This window comes from Drosophila takahashii, chromosome 3R (genome assembly GCF_030179915.1).
Source record: "Drosophila takahashii strain IR98-3 E-12201 chromosome 3R, DtakHiC1v2, whole genome shotgun sequence".
Classification (NCBI taxonomy): Eukaryota; Metazoa; Arthropoda; class Insecta; order Diptera; family Drosophilidae; genus Drosophila; species Drosophila takahashii.
Window position 1 is genome coordinate 38296799 of NC_091681.1, and position 18878 is coordinate 38315676.

The following is an 18878-nucleotide window of genomic DNA, read 5'->3' on the forward strand; positions in this document are numbered from 1 at the left end:
CCATTCCGCTCACAATTCGGCATTAGGTCATAATAGGACTGTTAAACGTTATCTCACGCCCGTTTAAAATTCCTCTCTCGAATCGGAGAGCTTTATCAGTAAACCGTTTGTTTAGACTATTTTACTCAGTTTTCTAAACAAAAAAATATGTTTATAATAATTTGGTTCGGAACGGAGGGAAAAGGGAGTTACTGAAATGGAGAGAGTCAAAAGCTTTTCTAGAATACTTGGAGAAGTTATGGTATTGATTATGGGTATGCTTATGTATAAAACAAAATCTTTTGTGTAAGCTCCAAACTAAAGAGTATTAGTAGTTTCATCGCGATAGCTTTGAAACTGAGGGACTAGTTCGCATAGAAACGGACATGGCTAGATGGACTCGGCTATTGGTGCTGATCAAAATTATATATTCATAGTAATACATACCTTATGTGGTCGGAAACGTCTCCTTAGACTTAAATTATAGACTTAAATTATAGTACCCTCTGCAAGGGTATAAAAATAAAAAACTGCCGTCGTCGAATTTTGCTTGTTGCCTCACCATCCAATTCGTCGGCAAATTTTCGGCAGCTGCGAAGTAGTCACGATATCTGCAAAAATAGCTAAAATAAAGAAGGGGAAAAGAGGGCATATGGTGGGCATAAGAAAGCTTTGAATACCCTAACATCATTAATGCTCTATTTAAAAAAAAAAAGTTTTTAGTCATATTTGTAATTTTTGCCTAGGGTATTCATAAAATCTGTGAAGTAAAAATTTATTACCCTAACTAAAAAAAGAAATCTGAATAGTTGGGGCTTTGTTTTGATTACATATGCTGATAATTTTGAATTTTTCGCTTTGTTCGCTGTTATAATGACTTTTCAAAATAGGCAGACTCGCTAATCTGCTTTTAATTTTTGTCAAACACCAGAAATGACAATAATAAACAGGCGAAACGAATCACGTGTACACTAAAAATAAAAGAGAGTGCGAGAAAAAAAAGAGAATGAGTGAGCCGGCCGGCAAAAAATATTTCTTTTTTTATATTTTTTTCTCTCCCGTTCTCACAGCTTTCAAAACAAATAAATAATTTTAAAAGCTTTGCCTGTTAAATAACTTCAAGCAAAAACTAGATAAGCAAGCTTTTGAATGATACTATTCACAAAGCACCACGCTTTGATGAATAAAATTAAGAACTTAAAGATGAAGAGTTGGAAGAGATATTAATATTAACATAAATGCTTTCTTCAGTTTTTTTTCAAAGACTTTATTGAGGGGTTATAACATACATACATGGTTTTGGTAGATTATATTATAGTTATCATCCATAAGAACTTTCCCTATAACAGGGTTCTTGAAATATATCTATTTCAACTTGAACTCCGCGACTTGGTGACCGGCATTCAGCAACAAGGTCTCCGGAGTTGTGGGCGCACCCAGGCGAAGCCATTCCCTTGGAAGTCCTGCATCCTGGCGCGCCGATTGCAGAGCCTGCTGTAAAGCGAATATCACACTGACGGCCAAACAGCAAGGCGGTTCCCCAGTGGCTTTCGAACCCATGAATCCACCACTACTGGGGCGCGGATTGTGGACCAGTTCCACGCGGAAATCGATGGGTATATCCTTGGCGCCCAGTGGCTTGTAGTTCCAGGTGCGGTTGGTCAGCAGGCGACCGTTGTCGCCCTCGTAGATGAGCAGCTCGCTGAGCCAGTAGCCCAGGCCCATCACAAAGGCACCCTCCACCTGGCCCACGTCGATCCAGGGACTCACGCTCTCGCCGGCATCTTCCAGGATGTCCACCCGCCGAATCAGGATATTCCCGGTCAGCACATCCATCTCCACCTCGGAGAGCGCGAGTCCCAGGACATGGTAGTTCTGCATGTCGCCCGTTTTGTAGTGATCCGAGGCAATCAGGTTGATCAGCTGGGCATTGGCCGCCTCCACGGTCTCCACCCATGAGGCCTTGGCCTTCTTCACGGGCTTCAAACGGGCGTTGAGGGTCTCGCAGATCTTGCGCACCGCATAGCAGACACTCTCGCTTCCGATGGCATAGCCGGTGACCATCGAGTTGGCTCCATTGATGGAGTCCGAGGACTCCACTTTGACGTAGCTCAAGTCGATTCCGAGGGTATAGGCCGCCACCTGAGCTATCTTCGTGTTCATACCTGTGAGGTTATAAAGGGATCCCATAATTCATTTTATAAGAAATCCATAAGAAAGCCCTTTTAACTCACCCTGACCCATTTCTATGCCCCCATGGGTGACCACCACAGTCCCATCCACATGGTAAATGGTCACTGTGGCCGGAAACTGACCAACGTAGATCACTGGGAAGTTCATCACAGACAGGCCCAATCCTCTTTTCTTCCATCGATTAGAGGCATTAAAGGTATCTATCTCCTTTCTGCGTTCATAGTACTCCCTTGACTTTAAGAATTCCGGGAGCACAGTGGCCATCTTACTCTTCTTGCTAATATTGGCCAACCTAACTTCAGCTGGATCCTTCTGGATTTCAAAAGCCACATGTTCAATGATATTCTCCATCATGGCAATACCTTCAACCGATCCCGGTGCTCGACACCAAGTGGAACTGGGGGCATCTGTGAGGACGGCATGACCACTCAGCTTGAAGTTACTATCGGTGAACTCATAGCAGTTGGCGGCTGTAAAAGTGGAGTGTCCTTGCACAGGACTCTCATTCGCATTCCAGCCTGCGTCCTCGTAGAAATCGTTGGACAGACCGACGATCCTGCCATAGGTTTTGACATGACATTGGTACTCGGAGCGACAGGCCCACCGCTTGCCATTGCAGTCCATCATGGACTCCAGGGATTGGACGAAGCGAACCGGGCGATTCAACTTGTGAGCAGCCAAGGCGGCGGCACAGGCCACCTGGTTGCCACGGGAGATCTTGCAGCCGTAGCCTCCTCCCAGTCGGCGCACCTGTAATGAAAGTTACTCAATGAATAGAGCCTAATTCATGGAAATAATCTTTATTACCTGCAGCTGAACATCCTTGGCCTTCAGTCCGAGCGTATGGGCAATTACCGACTGGGTTTGATCTATCCACTGGGTGGCCGAAAAGACCTTGAGTCCGTCTTCAAAGGGAATAATCACCGTGGTCTGGGGCTCCATGGTGAAGTGATACTGCAGACCCATCTCGAAGATGCCCCTCACCTCCAAATCCGGTTTGTCGGAGAACTTGACTTGCTTCAACTTTGAAATTGCCAAGGGCAAAATGCGAGAAGGATTTGGAGTTTCTGCAGCAAACACATCCTTCAAACTCGGCATCAACTTGAAGTCGGAGCTGGGATTGCTGTAGCTGATCCTCACCAGTTTGGTGGCCCTTTGAGCCTGGTCAGCAGTGAGAGCCACAATCACTCCCACTGGTTGTTCGGAGTGGCGCACCAATCCCGAGCAGAAGATCTCCTCCGCCTCGTAGCCAAAACTGGGCTCACAAAAGGTGTTCGTTCCGGGAATATCCTTTGCAGTGTAGAAGGCCACCACCCCAGGATACTGGAGAGCTTCCGTAGCATCGATCTGGTCAATAGTGGCTCCCACTTTGGTGGCCCCCACAAAGGCGCAGTAAACGGAGTTGGCGGTGGTCAGTGTATCGTTCATGTAGGTGGCCTCTCCGGAGCACTGGATCATCCCCTCCAGCTTCTGCACCGCCTGGGTCACTGGGTAGGTTTGCTTCTGGGTCTGAAAGAGCTGCAAGCCTGAGGAAAGTGGCCGCTGAAGCAGCTCCCCTCCGCTCTTGAACTTTCCACTGACTTCTGAGTCGGGAGCGTGTTTCAGGAGGAACTTGTAGAGGAGTCCGCAGGCCAACTTGGATCGATAGGCGGGACTGGCATCAGGCAGAACGTCATCTGGTTTTACCAGGTTATCTAGCTTACTAAATGTCTGCTCTATTAGATTCGATTCATAGGGACTATGGCCCACAATTAATTGTTCAATTTCGATGGCATGGGTAAAGTCCGGTCTAATTCCTCCAAAGCAAATGCGGGCTGACTTTACCTTGGAATCTGCATCTAATTCTAGAAGAAAGGCTGCGTTGACATAGGCATGGGCATTCTGGGCACGAGGCATGATCTGTAGAGAAATTAATACTGAGAATCTAAAATATTTAGAAGCTTTCGATAACATTTACCTTGTAGGAGTCGTAAATATACTTATCCTTGGGATAGGAAGGCAATATAAAAGCCTTGAGCACCATTTTTCTATCGGTATCTCCCAGAAAGTCCTCCAAAGACATTTCCTTTTCGTCATTTATGCCCTTCAAGGCAATGACCTTTGCATCCAGAGCTTCAAAGGATATAAAGATATCCGATGGAAATTCGGGATGTTGTTTCTTAGTGCAGATATTTCCCGCCAAAGTTCCTGACTAAAATCTAAAAAATTAAAATATCCCTAAAAAACAAAAGTTTACTTACATTTCGAACGGGAACATTGGCCACCAGATCAATGTGGTTACACAGGACTTCAAGATACTCAAAGCCAGATTGTTTAGAAGTATTTCTCAAGATTTCCATGGTCTTCGTCAAACTTAGATTAGCTCCAAGTGTTAGTTTTTCTCTATCAGAACTATACTGATGCAGATCCTCCACTGCTTTCACATCGATAAAGTGCTTGATATCGGGTGAACGCCTGTAAACACCATGAGCAGTGTTACCTCCAACCATCATAAACTCATCGGAGTCACCAATCTCGTCCAGCGCCTCGAACAACTCTGCCAGGTTATTGGGCCAGTACCACTGGGATCCGTCTTCGTAGATTAGTTTCGATTGCCGACAGCCACCTTTGCAGGGTTTTCCTGTCTTCTGACAATTTCGAGCCTTTAGGCTTAGAACCTCGATATCCCCGCACTCTTTTGGAACTTGAATATTGCTGTCCACGGCAAAGGACTTCATGGCATCCAATATCGGTCGATAGCCAGTGCAGCGGCAAATGTTTCCTCCAAGGGAGTTCTCCACCTCCTCCATGGTCACCCGGCCGCCATGCTGCTCCAGCAGCCCGTACATGTTCATCACGAATCCCGGCGAGCAAAAGCCGCACTGGGTGCCATTCATCTTGGCCAGTCGCTTCTGAATCGGATGGTAGCCACTCTGCTGGCTGCCCAGACCCTCGCAGGTAGTGATCTCCAGCTGGGTGCAGGTATTCAGCAGCTTGAGGCACTGAGAATCGATGGGTAGTTAGTGGTATGACTGAATGATCTGGCTGCTGATTATGACCCACTGAATTCACTGTCCAGGTACTCTTGCCATCGCTAACTGCACAGCAACAGGCTCCACATCCTCCCTCCAGGCACATAAACTTCGTGGCCGTCAGTTGGGCATGCTCCCGGATAAAAGTATTCAGAGTAATGTCCGGCGGAAGGTCACTTAGGTTTACTATTTTATTATAAGAAATAATTTCAAAGGATCTGTAAAATATCCTTTACTAATTCATACCCGTATACTGCCGCCCATTTATGGTAAATGTAGTAGACATTTTAATTTAAAACTGTATTTGATTTATTAAACAATTTTTGAGCTTTTCTCACCACCACGATCTCCACTCAACTGCTTAGTTTCTAGTTGAAAGCCTCCTAATATTGGATTTGTCCATCTAAACTCTAATTCAATATTTGCCTTTGTCAACCTCTAAATAAAGAGTAATTTGCTAAAAAATCGCTATAAATTGCATTTTCACGCTTTACTGATTTTTCGCTTTTGTTGCACTGCAATTTTCATTATTTGATATACCGATTAGCAGTGGAAACTGATTCCATTAGTTTATAAAGGCTTAAATTCATTGGTGATTGTATGAAAATTAAATTTGAAATTGGCCAGCATTTTAATACCCAAACGGGCCTTAATGTTTTTCGTTATTGGCTCTTTTATCGCCTTTCGGATTTTGTATCTTGACGCGACTTAATTAATTAAATACATGTTGCCTCCTCGTTGTTTCCTTTATTAACCGGGCCCGAAAAAAAAACTGTCAACTCATTGGTAAATCATTTGTCAAAATATAAATCGATGTTTCCTTTCGGAGAACGGTCAGCCACGAAAAAATGTTACATAATCATGCACAAAACATGCAGAACAAGAACCGAGAGCCCAACAACAAAGCAGCCGTTCCGCCTTTGCACCTTATCGATATGCAGGAATCGTTTTCCAAACACAAAATAATAATCAGAACCGAACAGAAATGAGAGAAAAATGATGGGGAAACCTTAAACAAGTAAAATTAAAATATGAATAACGCAATCTTTTCTCACATGGCTAAGCATTTTGGTTATGGCAATCGGAGGCAACCCGCTGTCAAACAGGTAAGAAGAAGTCTTTGGGGGAAGGGGGTTTTCACTGACCCAGCCGCTCCTTGTTGTTGCCGTTGTTATTGGGGGAGTGTCCATTGTTGTTTCTTCTCTTTTTTTGGAGCTGTCATGCATAATAAAATTCCAATATATTCGACCGTACGCCTTCGCCCTGTCTTCGTTCTCGATTGCGGATCCTTATCAAACAAGAAAAGTGACGTGAGCACCTCCATCTCCCCATTCTCCAGCTCATTCTCAGCTTCAGCTTCAGATCCAGAACCCGAACCTGGCCGCCAGTCGAGACATCCCCACACCCTGGCCAAGTGCTGGGCCTTATTGGCCAACGGCCATTTGATGCCCAGCAATGCGGCACGGATGATGACACTGACCCACTGATAGTCGGCCAGGCCGGGATACCCGGGCCAAGCCCAGGTCAGGAAGGCAAGGTGAGACTACCATCCCATAAATATGCCAGCTCGAAATGTTCGCTCGCCTCGGGGCCTCGAGATTAGCCAAAGTTTCGTAGGGAAACTTTTCGCACAGAGATAGTGAAAGAAAAAGTGAATAGATGAAGTCTAAAGTTGGGGAACTTCATTCTGGCCATCATAAAGTATAGGAATACCCATGGGTCAAATCTGTAACTTACCAGGAAATAAGTAGTTGTGATATAGCTAGACCTAAATATTATGATATGACCTCTTTAAAGATTGCATATATTATTTAAATATTACTTTATATTATTCCAGCAAGTATGTTATTATTTATTACCCAGAACTAGGCTTTCCATCATCCCCAACCCTACAGATATCGGACAGCCAGCCAACCAGCATTATTTTTCTCGCTTTGGCAGGGGCGACAGAAATAAATGGGTAACTACTCCATGGTGACACTGTTAACCCTTTGTCACTTCCATTGACAGTTCAATAATGCGTCATTTGGTGTGTGTCAGGGTTGTGGAGATGGGACTTTACGAGATCCCTCGCCCCCCTTCCTTTTCCCCTTCCATTCCAAGGAGTGAGAGACGGGGAGAAGTGTCACATCAAACTGGACAAAAGAAAGACTGGAAATTGCCAGCAGGTATCAAGAATCCTCAGCTGGAGAGGAGATAGGGTAAAGCCGGGTTTATTGGGGAGCTTAGGATGAAATTGGAAAAGATTAAGTGCAAGTTGTTTCGAAATATTGTAGCCTGTGTTGATGTATTACTTAATGTGTCCTTAATTTAATGGTGGTGCTGAATGATGAACCAGTTTAATTTCCCATTTCCCTTTACAATGTAAGTTACTAATGTATAGTACTTATTAAAATTGAATTCAATTTCAATACAAATTAGCACTAAAAACCTATTCTGAATGAGTTCGGATTGATAAATATAATAGTTGTTAGAGATATGCAACTCCATCCTTTTTATTATGATAGTTTTTTTAGTGCTGTAAGTCAGAGTATTCAAGTTCCTTTGCTCCAGTCAAAATATTTCCGTGTTTGTGTGGTCTGAGGATATCTCCTTCTATCTCCTTGGCTTTCATTGGCTTGTTGGCTCGAGCGGCGGCTCAAAAGTGCGGACCTTCTCGCTGGCGAGTCTCTTGTCGCCTGTCGGATGTCACATTAAATTCGCATTATTTGCTTGAAATAATTTCGCGTTTATCGTTTTGGGCCAGCTTCCTCGGTCGAAGGCGCTTTTTAATGACTTTAACTGCATTGGCTGGCAGCTTCTTTATGGGCCGTGTGATAAATGATTGCACTCGGGATAAGTTTGTGTGGCCAAAATGCCATTTAATTGATTCATCAGCGCTTCATTATTGATTAGCAGTGGTTTTGGAGCCACCCAGGTGCAAATGGGATCGGTTTGTGTTGGAAAAACGGGGTTGGACTGCCGCACTGCACCTGCCAAACTACTAACTCGCCCAAAAACTGTCGTCGAACTCATTTGCGGCAGACAAATGGAAATTAAAACACTATTTAACATTTCTATTTTACGAGTTCAGCGGAAAGCACATAAAAACTCTTTAAACGGAACCCTCGCCCTTCTATTGGCGACAAATAAACAAATAACGAATTTTATATTTAACTGAAATGAGCTTTGCAGCCCAACAAAGCAGACAGCGGAAACCTAATTGAAAGAAGCCACGCAAATTGAGTTAACCAAGCGGAAAACCAGGCCATTAAATTTCAACTCCGAGGGAGTGGGAGTTACTGGGCTTCCATGGACTTGGTTATGGAATCGGAATTGGTATTGCTATTGGAACTGGACCTGAAGCCGAGGGAACTCCACTTCTTTTCGATCCGCTTCGACTCGATTCGATTCGATTCGTTTCAATTCCATTCGATTTATGGCATTCGCAATTGTGCGGCAATTTAATAGCAATTTGCTGTTGAACCCGAAAATTGACGAAACTTTGATGAAATGCAATTGGAAACTTGTCACGGCTCCACTGAATCTGCCCTCTGCACTCTGCACTCCCTTCCGTCCGAATTGTAACAATGGCAACAACGGCGACAATAACAATAACGAACTATATCGATCAGAAATCGAGAGTTGAGTGGGTTCAGTTTTATGACAGGGACAGATGTCATTAATTTCCACCAGGAGTTGGTCAAAGATAGAAAACTTCCTCTCTAACTTAGATTAAATATATAAATCCTACATCTTACTAAAAACCTGAGTAAGATTGTCCATTTAAGATTGAAAAAGGTAAAACTTGTTGGTCCTTATCTAAGTCTTATTTTAATATAGTTGTCCCCCGTTATCTGGCTCATTTTCGGCTCTTATTTGATTTGTGCCTTTTTATGTCTGGGCCTACACAAATATTCATTTTTTTGCACAACTTGGCAAGGCGCCTACCTAGCAGATAAAACGCCAGATAACTCGGCCGACGACGAACAGCAAAACATTAAGATACAAAGATAATATAAAACAAGACGGACGCTAATCGAAATTATTGGAGTCGCAGTTCAGATACTCTTATATTATATGAAGGAAAGACAAATGGGAAACCAATCCAATTACAATCTGAAAAGTAATTGGGCATTAATTTGGATAAAAGGATTTAGCATGACTTTCTTGTTCTTGGGTTTATTATTTATGCAAAAACTGAGTACTTGCCTGTCATAAGCCATATGTGTCTGTCGTTAACCCTCGTTTAACCTCCGGTTAGGGTATCAGGTGGATAAGACAGGGATGCACATAAAAAGTAGGCGCGATAAATTATTAAGTGACTGTGACGGGATGCCTCCTGCTCCTGCTGCTCCTCCCATCCTCCTCCTCTGCCAGTCATCCTCCTGTGGTGTGGAGTTTGTCACCCGAACAAGCCGTCCTTATCTTCGGATGACGGGCGTTATTTCTGTTTGGCTTTTATTTTTACTTTATTTATTTCGGCTGGTTACTCCACTGCCTTCCCTCTGCTTCTCTGGTTAACTGTGGGAGCCAACAACTTAATTTGTGATTTATTTTTCGCCGTTGTTTTTGCGCCGACGAATAGTTGCCTGAGATTTATGCTGCCCGCTGTGGAGTTGCTTAATTTATAAAATGAGAAAAAAATTAACTGACGCTGATAATAAATCAATTTCCTGCCTACACATTAAATTATACAGTTAATAATAAGCCAGGCCGGCATGGACCGGGCCCACGTCTGGAGTTGGCTCCCCAGTCTCGATCTTCAGCCTCCTTTCCAGTCTCCGTTCCAGTCTCACTCTTTATCTCGCAAATCCATTTGCATCTCATCAAGTTTTGGCTTAACACTCGGCTCGAGTCGCTCGATTGGCCTGACTGGCGATTCGGTTTCCGTGGATTGCGTGTCTTCGCCAATTTGTTGGCAGATTAAACAAATTTCCTGCCAACGGCCACGCAATTTGTTCCTATAAACTCGTACTGGAGAACCACAGGTGAGGACTCTCTAGTTTTAGTTAAATGTTTACTTATTATAATCTGTTATTGGGAATAACTAAATCAGGGGAGCTTAACCCATAACAATTGAATGGTCAAAAAGCATGCCAGCAGTCACACGGCTATCTTTCATTGGGCACACGTCGATTCTTTTTTGTGTCGCTATAGTTGATCTCCAAAATTCTTGTTTCCTTAAATGCTATGAATTTAAATACATACTTTTATGAAACTTATTTTTCTGAGTTTTTTGGTTTACATTTTTGTTAAGAACAAGATTAAATCCCTATTCTAAGTGCTGCCCGAGGCCACAAAAAATTACAAATGAATTCCAAAAACATATAATGGAGCTTAATTTTTAAAGAGATCCCTTCCCCACCCTTTAGCCCCAAGGACATGGCCCGCATCGCGACTTAGTCGCTTCAGGCACACGTCGCTCGTCCTTTTTTAATTAAAAACTTGCAGACTGCTTAATTTTGTTTGCCCAAATCCCGGGACAACAATGAAACTTTTTTCCAACTGCCTAAGAGGGCAAATCCTTTCGCCTGAGCCCTTCAATTTGAGCCAGGTAAGGAGCAGCGGAGTGCCAGGACGAGTGCCAGCGGAAAGGATGAGTTTTTACACTTTCTGCCAGAGGTTTTGGAGTTTCAGCGTGTTTCCCCGACGTTTCCGAAACTACTTACGATGCCTTGAACTTCATTTCCTGGCTGGGACCTTTCTGGCCTCTGGCCATAAATCATTGCCTCAAAGAAAGCAGCACAAAAAAAAGGGAAAACAAAAAGGGGTAAATAAAATAAAAAAGGTAAAGGCGGAATTTTTTATATGAAAAGCTCTGGGCGAGCAACAAGTTCGAGTTTGTTTTCATCTTTGCGGACGAAAATAATACGAGGCGAGCCTTTGGCTGCTTTATTATTAACCAAGGTAAATAGCAAAAGGGCTAACACACAAAAAGGTAGCTGCCAAGGACTCGGAGCCGCTCGAGTGTCCTTCCTCGCTGGATATTAATGAGTTTTGGCGTTGAAATTAATTGCATTCTGGAACTTTGGGCAGATTTCCATTTCACTGTCGGCCGAGAAAGAGTTGGGAAAGAAGTTGGGGAAGCTATCCTCACCTGCCCGGGTTTTATCAAAAATAGGATTCACAACAGCCAAGGAGACTGGAGACCAAAAGGACGATAGTTTCTCCTCCGAACCCTTTGCTCTTTTCTGGCTGACTCTGCAGGCGGTCCAAATATTAAAATTTACTTTATGCTTAAAACGAAAAATTAAATGCGACAATCTCAACTGGCCGCAGACTTGATGTCCCTTCATTTTGCCGACCGTTGTCAAGTCCTCAAAGTGGGATTCTGTCTTTAGCCTAATGAGCTGCTCGAAAAATAAGCGTTCTTAAGAATGGAGTGAGAATGGTTTTGAATTAGAGAGTAAAGTTTCCAAGTTTCTAAGAGATTGAAACTTAAAGGTAAGAAAATTAAATAAATGATGCTGGTCCACAAGTACAGTGAAATTCTCAGTAAATCCGCGAAATATTTTGAAATTCTCAATCCACAAGCCAAATTTAACTCTTCAGTTCCCTGTAATAAAGGGTTAGGCATTTTCTAAAAATTTCCCAGAGCTCCCCGCATGTGCAGTTTAACTACTCCATTGTAATTCACCCCCTGAAACCCCCGACGCATGCTTGTTTATCATTTATGTTATATGCCAAAGTTAATGAAAGGGCCGGCTGATACGTGTAAAGTGCTTTCGGTGTCTGCTCGATGGACCCACAAGCATTATAATGAAATGGCCCCATGTTAGGGATAACAAGTACGAAGCGCCGCCCCTTGCAGTCTAGGCCACCGTAATGGAAAAGGACTCGCTCCCCCCAACCGATTATTCTCTGTTTCTCTCTGGTCATCAGCATAATTTAAATGCTTTTTAATTTCGGGGCAGCTAAAGTGCAACAACAGCAACATTTGACAGCAGGGTAACCCGGGTAACAACATCCCCATCCCCTGTATACCCCCGGCTTCCATTAGAGCATTATGGCATCCAACTAGGCCGTGGGCTTTTAAGTGGACTTTTGATGCTGTCGCGTTTCTCATTACAAAAGCTGAATCAATATTAAATTTATTTTAACAACGGACACGAACCGAAATTGGGCGGAGAGGAGTGGTCTGTGGGGTTTGTTTGTTGTGGTTGTTTGCATCATAATTTCTGGTCGAGGGCGGCAGTAAGAGAGGGGCGGCCCTCAATAAACAATTGTCTGCGGGTTTGACGTCCTCTACGTGTGCTCAGCAATTATTAGCCAAAGCCAGGGGATATGTAGATGGGCCATAGGGCTGAAAGTTCCGAAGTAGTTCAGAAATCTAGTTCTAGGTGGAATGTTATATTTTACTTGCACCCAATAAAATCCCTACTCTGTAGTATAATTGTAATACTAGATATTTAAATGATATTATTTTATATTGTAGTTTTAAATAATATTTCAATACTTCCGAAAGTATTAATTGATTACCGATCTTAATAAAATATTTTTGAAACTCAATAGTATAGGGTTAATGTAAGAATAGTTAAATTTCCATGATAAATTTTAATCGGAGTGTTTAAAGTACGCAAATAGAAGAATAATATTTCTCAGTAAAATACCATCCAAATCATTGAGTATATCAAGACCACTATAATACATCTAGTTGACTGAACTAGTTCCCTAGTAATTTAGAACAAATCTGGCCATCAGGTAAATGGACCTGCTGCCATATCTCAGTTCTCCCTCACCGCACTCTCCTCTCCCCGAAACCACCGGCAATACTTACCCTAATGCTTGCATATAAATTGGCTCACGTTTCCTTGGCTTTGAGGATTATTACACTTAAATTAGCAACTTGGGAGCTCAGCGCGTGCAATTCAAAGAGAGGGAATGAGGGGTTTCCCACCCACAACGAGGTTATATTGCATAAAACATGCGTTTCGGGGGTTGCTCGACCATCCCGAGATGTTTACGTGCCTCAGCTACGATACTCCTACTCCTTATTCCCATTCCCATTCCCGTCAAGTATCCGCCCCGTGTATCTGTGGGCGTCTGTGAGTGGGTCCTTTTCCCCCTGGAAAATCTGACAAAATCAAATTGTTGCCATTTTTACGTATTTCATTTAATTTGAAGAACGTCCGGGCGGTCGAAACACCTGTGGGACCGGGCTTCTCGATTTCGGGATCTCCGGTTTTTTGGGGTGTGGGCCACTTTAAGTGGCACATTTGACGTTTTATGGGGGAAAATTATGGTCGGCCGGTAAATGAAATGTGTGTGCTCATGTAATGAGAAAATTTTTGTGCTTTTGTTTAGCTTAAATTAGCTCAAGTGATGAGTTTTCCTTTCTACTTTTCCACTTTTGTGTTGCTTTATGAGTTTTAGAAATTGGAATGGAATGGTTTCGGGGGCTAAAAAATATATATAAATCCCAACTCACCAACTCAACCTCTTTTGCCACTTCCAAGCGACTTCATTTACTGACCACTGTGCCAGACACTTGGACAGTGAGGACGATTCGAGCTTCATTTGCTTACATTAATTGAAGTTTTTGGTATTTGCTCAGGAGTCTCATTTCAGATGCTCGTCGAACTAGTCGAGTATCTTTGCGGACTTGTACTGGATTTTACATTAATCTAGCCATTGAGTGTGGCCATCAAACGATTTTTAATTCCATTTACCTCCATCCAAGAGAAGGAGTGGAATGCCGTTTGTAACAGAGACATTGTTAGCGGTGATCCGGCGACGACTTTTGTGGTCAATAATGAGAAATTCCTTTGGCTGCGCTTTGTAATCATCGAATGAAGAGCGAGCGGAAAAGAGTCGGGACCAGAAAAATCCCTGGCAAAAACAAAGGCAAGTATTTGCAGTCAATTCAATTAAGTAATGGCAACGAAGCCACACAAAAAGTGCGCCAAAGAGCAGAGCTCCCTTCTTTTTATTTGGATTTCGGTTGTATACTATACCGAATAATTTGAATTCCTGACATTGCCTTGGCGAACATACGCGTCTGTTGTGCTCCTGACATTTAAGCAGCCCATGCACGAACACGGAACACGGAAGCCCCCGAAATCCTAAGACACAGGACCCCAAAACCCAAACCCCCAACACAATCCAAAATCCACGAGTTGTCAGGAGGTCCCTGGAGTGTCATAGAGTTGAGAACACAAACACTCTTGGCTTCTTCTTCTGCATCCCGGGGTCCTGGGGTTTTTCCAGCACTGTCTTGCCAGGAGGAGTTTTCTTTGTCTTTCGCTCAAGTTTTTGTTTTGACGCTTGCTTGAATGTCAGTTACATGTGCATAAAGTTATAAGCCGAGTCCACTTCAACGGCATGAATATGCAAGTCAGGCAGATATGTGGTTATTTGGGAAAGGCAAGTAATCTGGGGGGAACATCCTGAAATATTATTTGGCATTTAAATGGCATTAGCACTCCTAAAATGTTGATATGAGCCACTTGATGTTAAAATTTGCAATGTAAATTTTACTTTCGGGATTAAATATTCGGCTCTAACAGGATATGAATTTTCAAAAATATGAGATTGAAAAAATCTAGACATTAAAAAAAGTTTAGTATCTAGATGTCTTGAAGATAGGATCAATTCCTATATTCCTATGTTCTTAACATTTAAATTATTAAAATATTAAACTAGTTATATTTCGAGGTAATTCCACCCCGTAAAAACTTTCCCAAATTTACTTAAAGTCAACATTTTCCGAATTCCAGGAAACTGAAAACTTTGATTGAGGCATTGAACCCTAATCGGTTCCACATCCACTCCATCCTTCAGTCTTCAGCCCCAAAACTGCCCCCCTAATTAGCTTTACAAGTGCTCATCCCTGGGCTTACATTGTCTAGGAGTTTCACCTTCAATTTGTTCGCGGAACTCTCAACTTTCTTCATCAGCGATTTGCCACCTAATTGTTTGGACAATTAAATCATTAAAATGTTCAATGAGGAAACAAGTTCTTTTGTTTTCTCGAATTTGGCTGCCTGCCACTTTCATCAATTATTTGGTGGGGCTTGCTGGCTTTGGAGGGATTGCTTGTTTGTCCGCAAACTTTTAATCAAATTAAGTCGCAGGCAAGGCCGGAAATGTAGCTGACACAAAGGTGGACATGTGGCCGGAAGAGTCGGTGGAGGGGTGTGGAGGGGGCTACCAACTTGGCCTGTCAACTGGCGGCAATTGGCGGCGACAAGTGGCGCTGTGGGCAGTCCAAGTCCAAGTCCCCGAAAGCCGCACAAATGCTCAATTAATAGAAGTTCGTCGCCTTAATGAAACGGCGGTGGAATGCGCGCAGGATCAGGAGCAGGAGCAAGAAGGACAAGGACCTGGATCATGTGGCTTAGGCTGCTGTTCCTGATTTTCCCCGCTGCTTTGGCTGCCTTGGCTCCCCGGCTAATTGAATCAAAGCAATGTCCTGGGCACACGCGTCCTTCTAATTGCAAAATTGGAAAGCATACTTTTGGGCGTGCCAGCGGCTGTCAAAGACATTCAATACGGCCCCACTTTGTTTGTCGCCACCCCTCCGTATTTTCTCTCTCTGCATTTTGTTGTAAAGTGGACAGGCAGCAGCACAACCCTTTGGCCCCTTTAAGTGCTGAAACTGTAAAAACAATTAATATTATGACCTGCAGGCACATTATCTACCCTCTGTGTCCTCTTTCAGTCCCCCACGAATATATATCCCTTGGTCTTGGTCCTCGTCCTGTGTGTTTGCCTATCGCCTGTCACTGACATCCCGGCGAAAAGGACGAAGGGGCGAAAGCGAAAACGGCGAGCCACGAATGAAAAGGGGGAGCTGGGATTTGCCGGCTCGCCTTTTAAATGCCGGCTATGTCCTGCTGCCTGGCTGCTATCCTTGCTCCTGTTTCTGCTGTTTGTTGGCTTAGAATCTCCTTAATTATGCACTTGTTTACTTAACACTAAAATGCGCTTAAAGGGTTTCTGGGGAAATAGACTGGAAGCAAGGGGGCGGCTAAATAGTTGGGCACCTGCCGGCAAAGTTACTGGAAATACCAGTTTAGCGTAAATTGTTTTTACTAAAGATTATCGGGGAATCTTACTTAATGGATGTGGAGATTGTCGGGAATAATAATTAAAATATTTTTGGGAAAGGATTAATTATAATCTCATGTAATTCTTACAATTTAATACGGAAAGGTTTCTTATTTACAAATTTACCTATATTACTCAAAGCTCTTTATCAAGAAGTCTGTACATTTTACAAAGAAACCCAGAGAGGTAAGACGATCCTGCATTTAATTGAATTTCCAGGAATTTTTAAACTAATTGGTAAGGTGCAAAATAAGCTGATACTCCTTTGTCTTGGCCAACTTTCAGCTGGAGTGCCACTGAGTTATCAACTGTGTTAACATGCTGCCAACGCAACTGCCGCCGCTTGGAGTGCATCCAAATTCCATTATGCTCACACCTTCCGAGGAATCACTCGACAAGAGATTCCCAACAAACTTGAATTGTTTGAGTGCCCCGGGCAGCGGTTCACATTTCGAGTGAAGTCTCTCCGGCTGCAGCTCCAGAATTTCCATACTGGCTGACGCAAATAATTGCATTTGCAGGCAGGACCTCAGTTGCCTGGCTCCTCGCTTCTTGCCACGCAATTTCCTTAACAAGTTCTACGGGGAAACTTTCGGGGGCTTGGGCTACTTTGAAAAGCCATGGAGGAAAAGCTAGCAGGAAAAGCCAGCAGGAAAAACCAGCAGGAGTTAGGAGTTAGGTGGCAGCGCCGACAATTGCGGGGCTTTGGCCATATGATATCAATTAAAAATTTGTCTAATTAAATTGGAAACTTGTACGGGGAGTAACGATGCCGTTGGCCAGCCACTTGAACCCTGAACTGAACCCCAGAATGAATAAAGATGGAAGTGCCGGAACAATAGCCTCACCCACTCGACGCCAAATGAACCCGAAGATGACTCCTTCTACTTAGCAGCTCCTCTCCACCTAACACTGATTGCCAATTTGTAGTAAATTTGCAGACAACCACGCCCCTCAAATGTCAATAAATGCGAATGGAAAATATTTGACTACCACCGGGTGGCGAGTGAAGAAGGTCTTGAGGTTGAAGGAATACTTTTGTTAGCCACTTGGAGGTAAAAATCATGGGGAGTGAAGCACACGGCTAGAAATCCGTGGAATATAAAGAAATATCTTTCAATTGTTGTGTACAAATCTTGAATTATAAAAAAATAATATTTTGCTAAGATTGAATTAAATCTGAGCTTAAAATAGTTAATAGTATAGTAAGACTGGCCTAAGAACTAGTTTCTCTCATAGTAATTTAACCTCCCAAATAAATCTTTTCCCAGTTCTTTCACAATTTTTCCCCCAGTGTAGTCTGCTCTTTTGACCTCTGCCTAATTGCTCGCTGCACTTTTTGGTTAGTCTTTTCGGGCCTCGAATGAGGAGAGTTCGACAGCAGAGACCAAAGTCCATTCCATGCAGACACTCCATTGGAAGAAGCTGTTGATTTTTACTACCAAATGAACACACACTCCCATATTAAAAGTTGCTAAATGGTCGTCGACGTCGTTTGGGGGTACGGTGAAGTTTCCGAGGTCCAAGGGGTACAGTGAAGCACATGGGCACAGGCAGCGGCACAGTGCAAAGTCAAGTCGAGTGATTGTCGGTCTGTTGCTAATGAAGTTATTGTCAAAACGGCAAAAAGGATTTTCGTTGTGGCTGCAGACCAAAGAGGAAAAGGGTTCAACCACATGGGAATGGTTTAAAGAAGGTAAAAAACATAAAAGTGGCAAAGAAAAAATATAAATAAAAAATGTAGTTTACTAGAAAGTAATTTTAGAAGCTACAATAGAATTACTCACATATTCCCAACAACCTGTAGCCTGATCTCACTATTCATTCCGGCTTACGATCAACATACCTTATCCAGAATGAATTCCATTGAATAGTGCTGCACTTGCTCCGCCACGGGAGACAATGCCAATTGCTGTTCGCCACACATTTTGACAGACAACCAGCTATCAGCAAACATTTCGCAACCGCTTTCCACCGGTTCTGAATCCGCTTTTCCATCGCCATCTCCATTTCCACACACTCCCAAACCAAACCAAACCGAACCGAACAACCTGATTGCATTAAATCGCAAATCGAAATCGACTCATGTTTTATGGATCAAATGTGACTGTGAACCATGAATACTCCTCTGTCCCTCTGTCCCTCGAAATGGAAATGGAATGGGCTGGCGTTTTGCATAAATATTCCCCAATGCGACGATGTGGAGAGGATGATGACGAGTTGAGTGTGGGATTTTTGGAGCCTTGTCCACAGGCTAAACACACATTTTCCACAACAATTGACGATGTTGTCGATGGATGTGTGGATGTGGCTGAAGCTGATGTAGCTGTAGCTGCTGTTGCAGCAGTGATTTTCATATTTGCGTGCAAACAGCAATCGTTACAGGGCAGCCACTCCCCCGGGGGTCCCAAAAAGGGGGCTGAATACACCGCTCGCCCAAAGACAATGAGCTGCGATGGCAATGGCAATGGCGAAGGCAACATCAACAGCAACATCAACATCCTCCATTCTAAGCTGTCTCGCGGGGCGAAAAACCCAAACAACATTGACGAGCAAACTTCGCTGGCCTGGCAGCAAACGAACTTTGCCTTTGATTTCCCTGCTAACTGGCAAAAAGGCAGCTGGCCAAAAAGACAACTCCTTTAGACCATAGAACACGGAGGG

At 43.4% G+C, this 18878-nt stretch overlaps 1 protein-coding gene across 1 annotated transcript; it reads right to left on the reverse strand.

Annotated features, from left to right (window-relative positions):
• Positions 1 to 1344: 1344 nt before the first annotated feature.
• AOX4 (Aldehyde oxidase 4) lies at positions 1345 to 5473 on the reverse strand. The gene is made up of 7 exons (XM_017153727.3): positions 5430 to 5473; positions 5215 to 5369; positions 4413 to 5153; positions 4130 to 4363; positions 2980 to 4071; positions 2214 to 2922; positions 1345 to 2144 (listed from the first exon to the last, which is right to left on the reverse strand). Exons 1-7 carry the CDS (start codon positions 5467 to 5469, stop codon positions 1345 to 1347), a joined length of 3771 nt encoding a protein of 1256 aa, XP_017009216.3. The 5' UTR covers positions 5470 to 5473.
• Between the last annotated feature and the right edge of the window lie 13405 nt (positions 5474 to 18878).

Coding starts and splice junctions, on each gene's coding strand:
- AOX4 (XM_017153727.3), bottom strand. CDS start 5,469: ATGTCTACTACATTTACCATAAATGGGCGGCAGTATACGG. Junction 5,370..5,429: donor AAATGGGCGGCAGTATACGG/GTATGAATTAGT, acceptor ATAATAAAATAG/TAAACCTAAGTGACCTTCCG. Junction 2,923..2,979: donor CCAAGGATGTTCAGCTGCAG/GTAATAAAGATT, acceptor CTTTCATTACAG/GTGCGCCGACTGGGAGGAGG.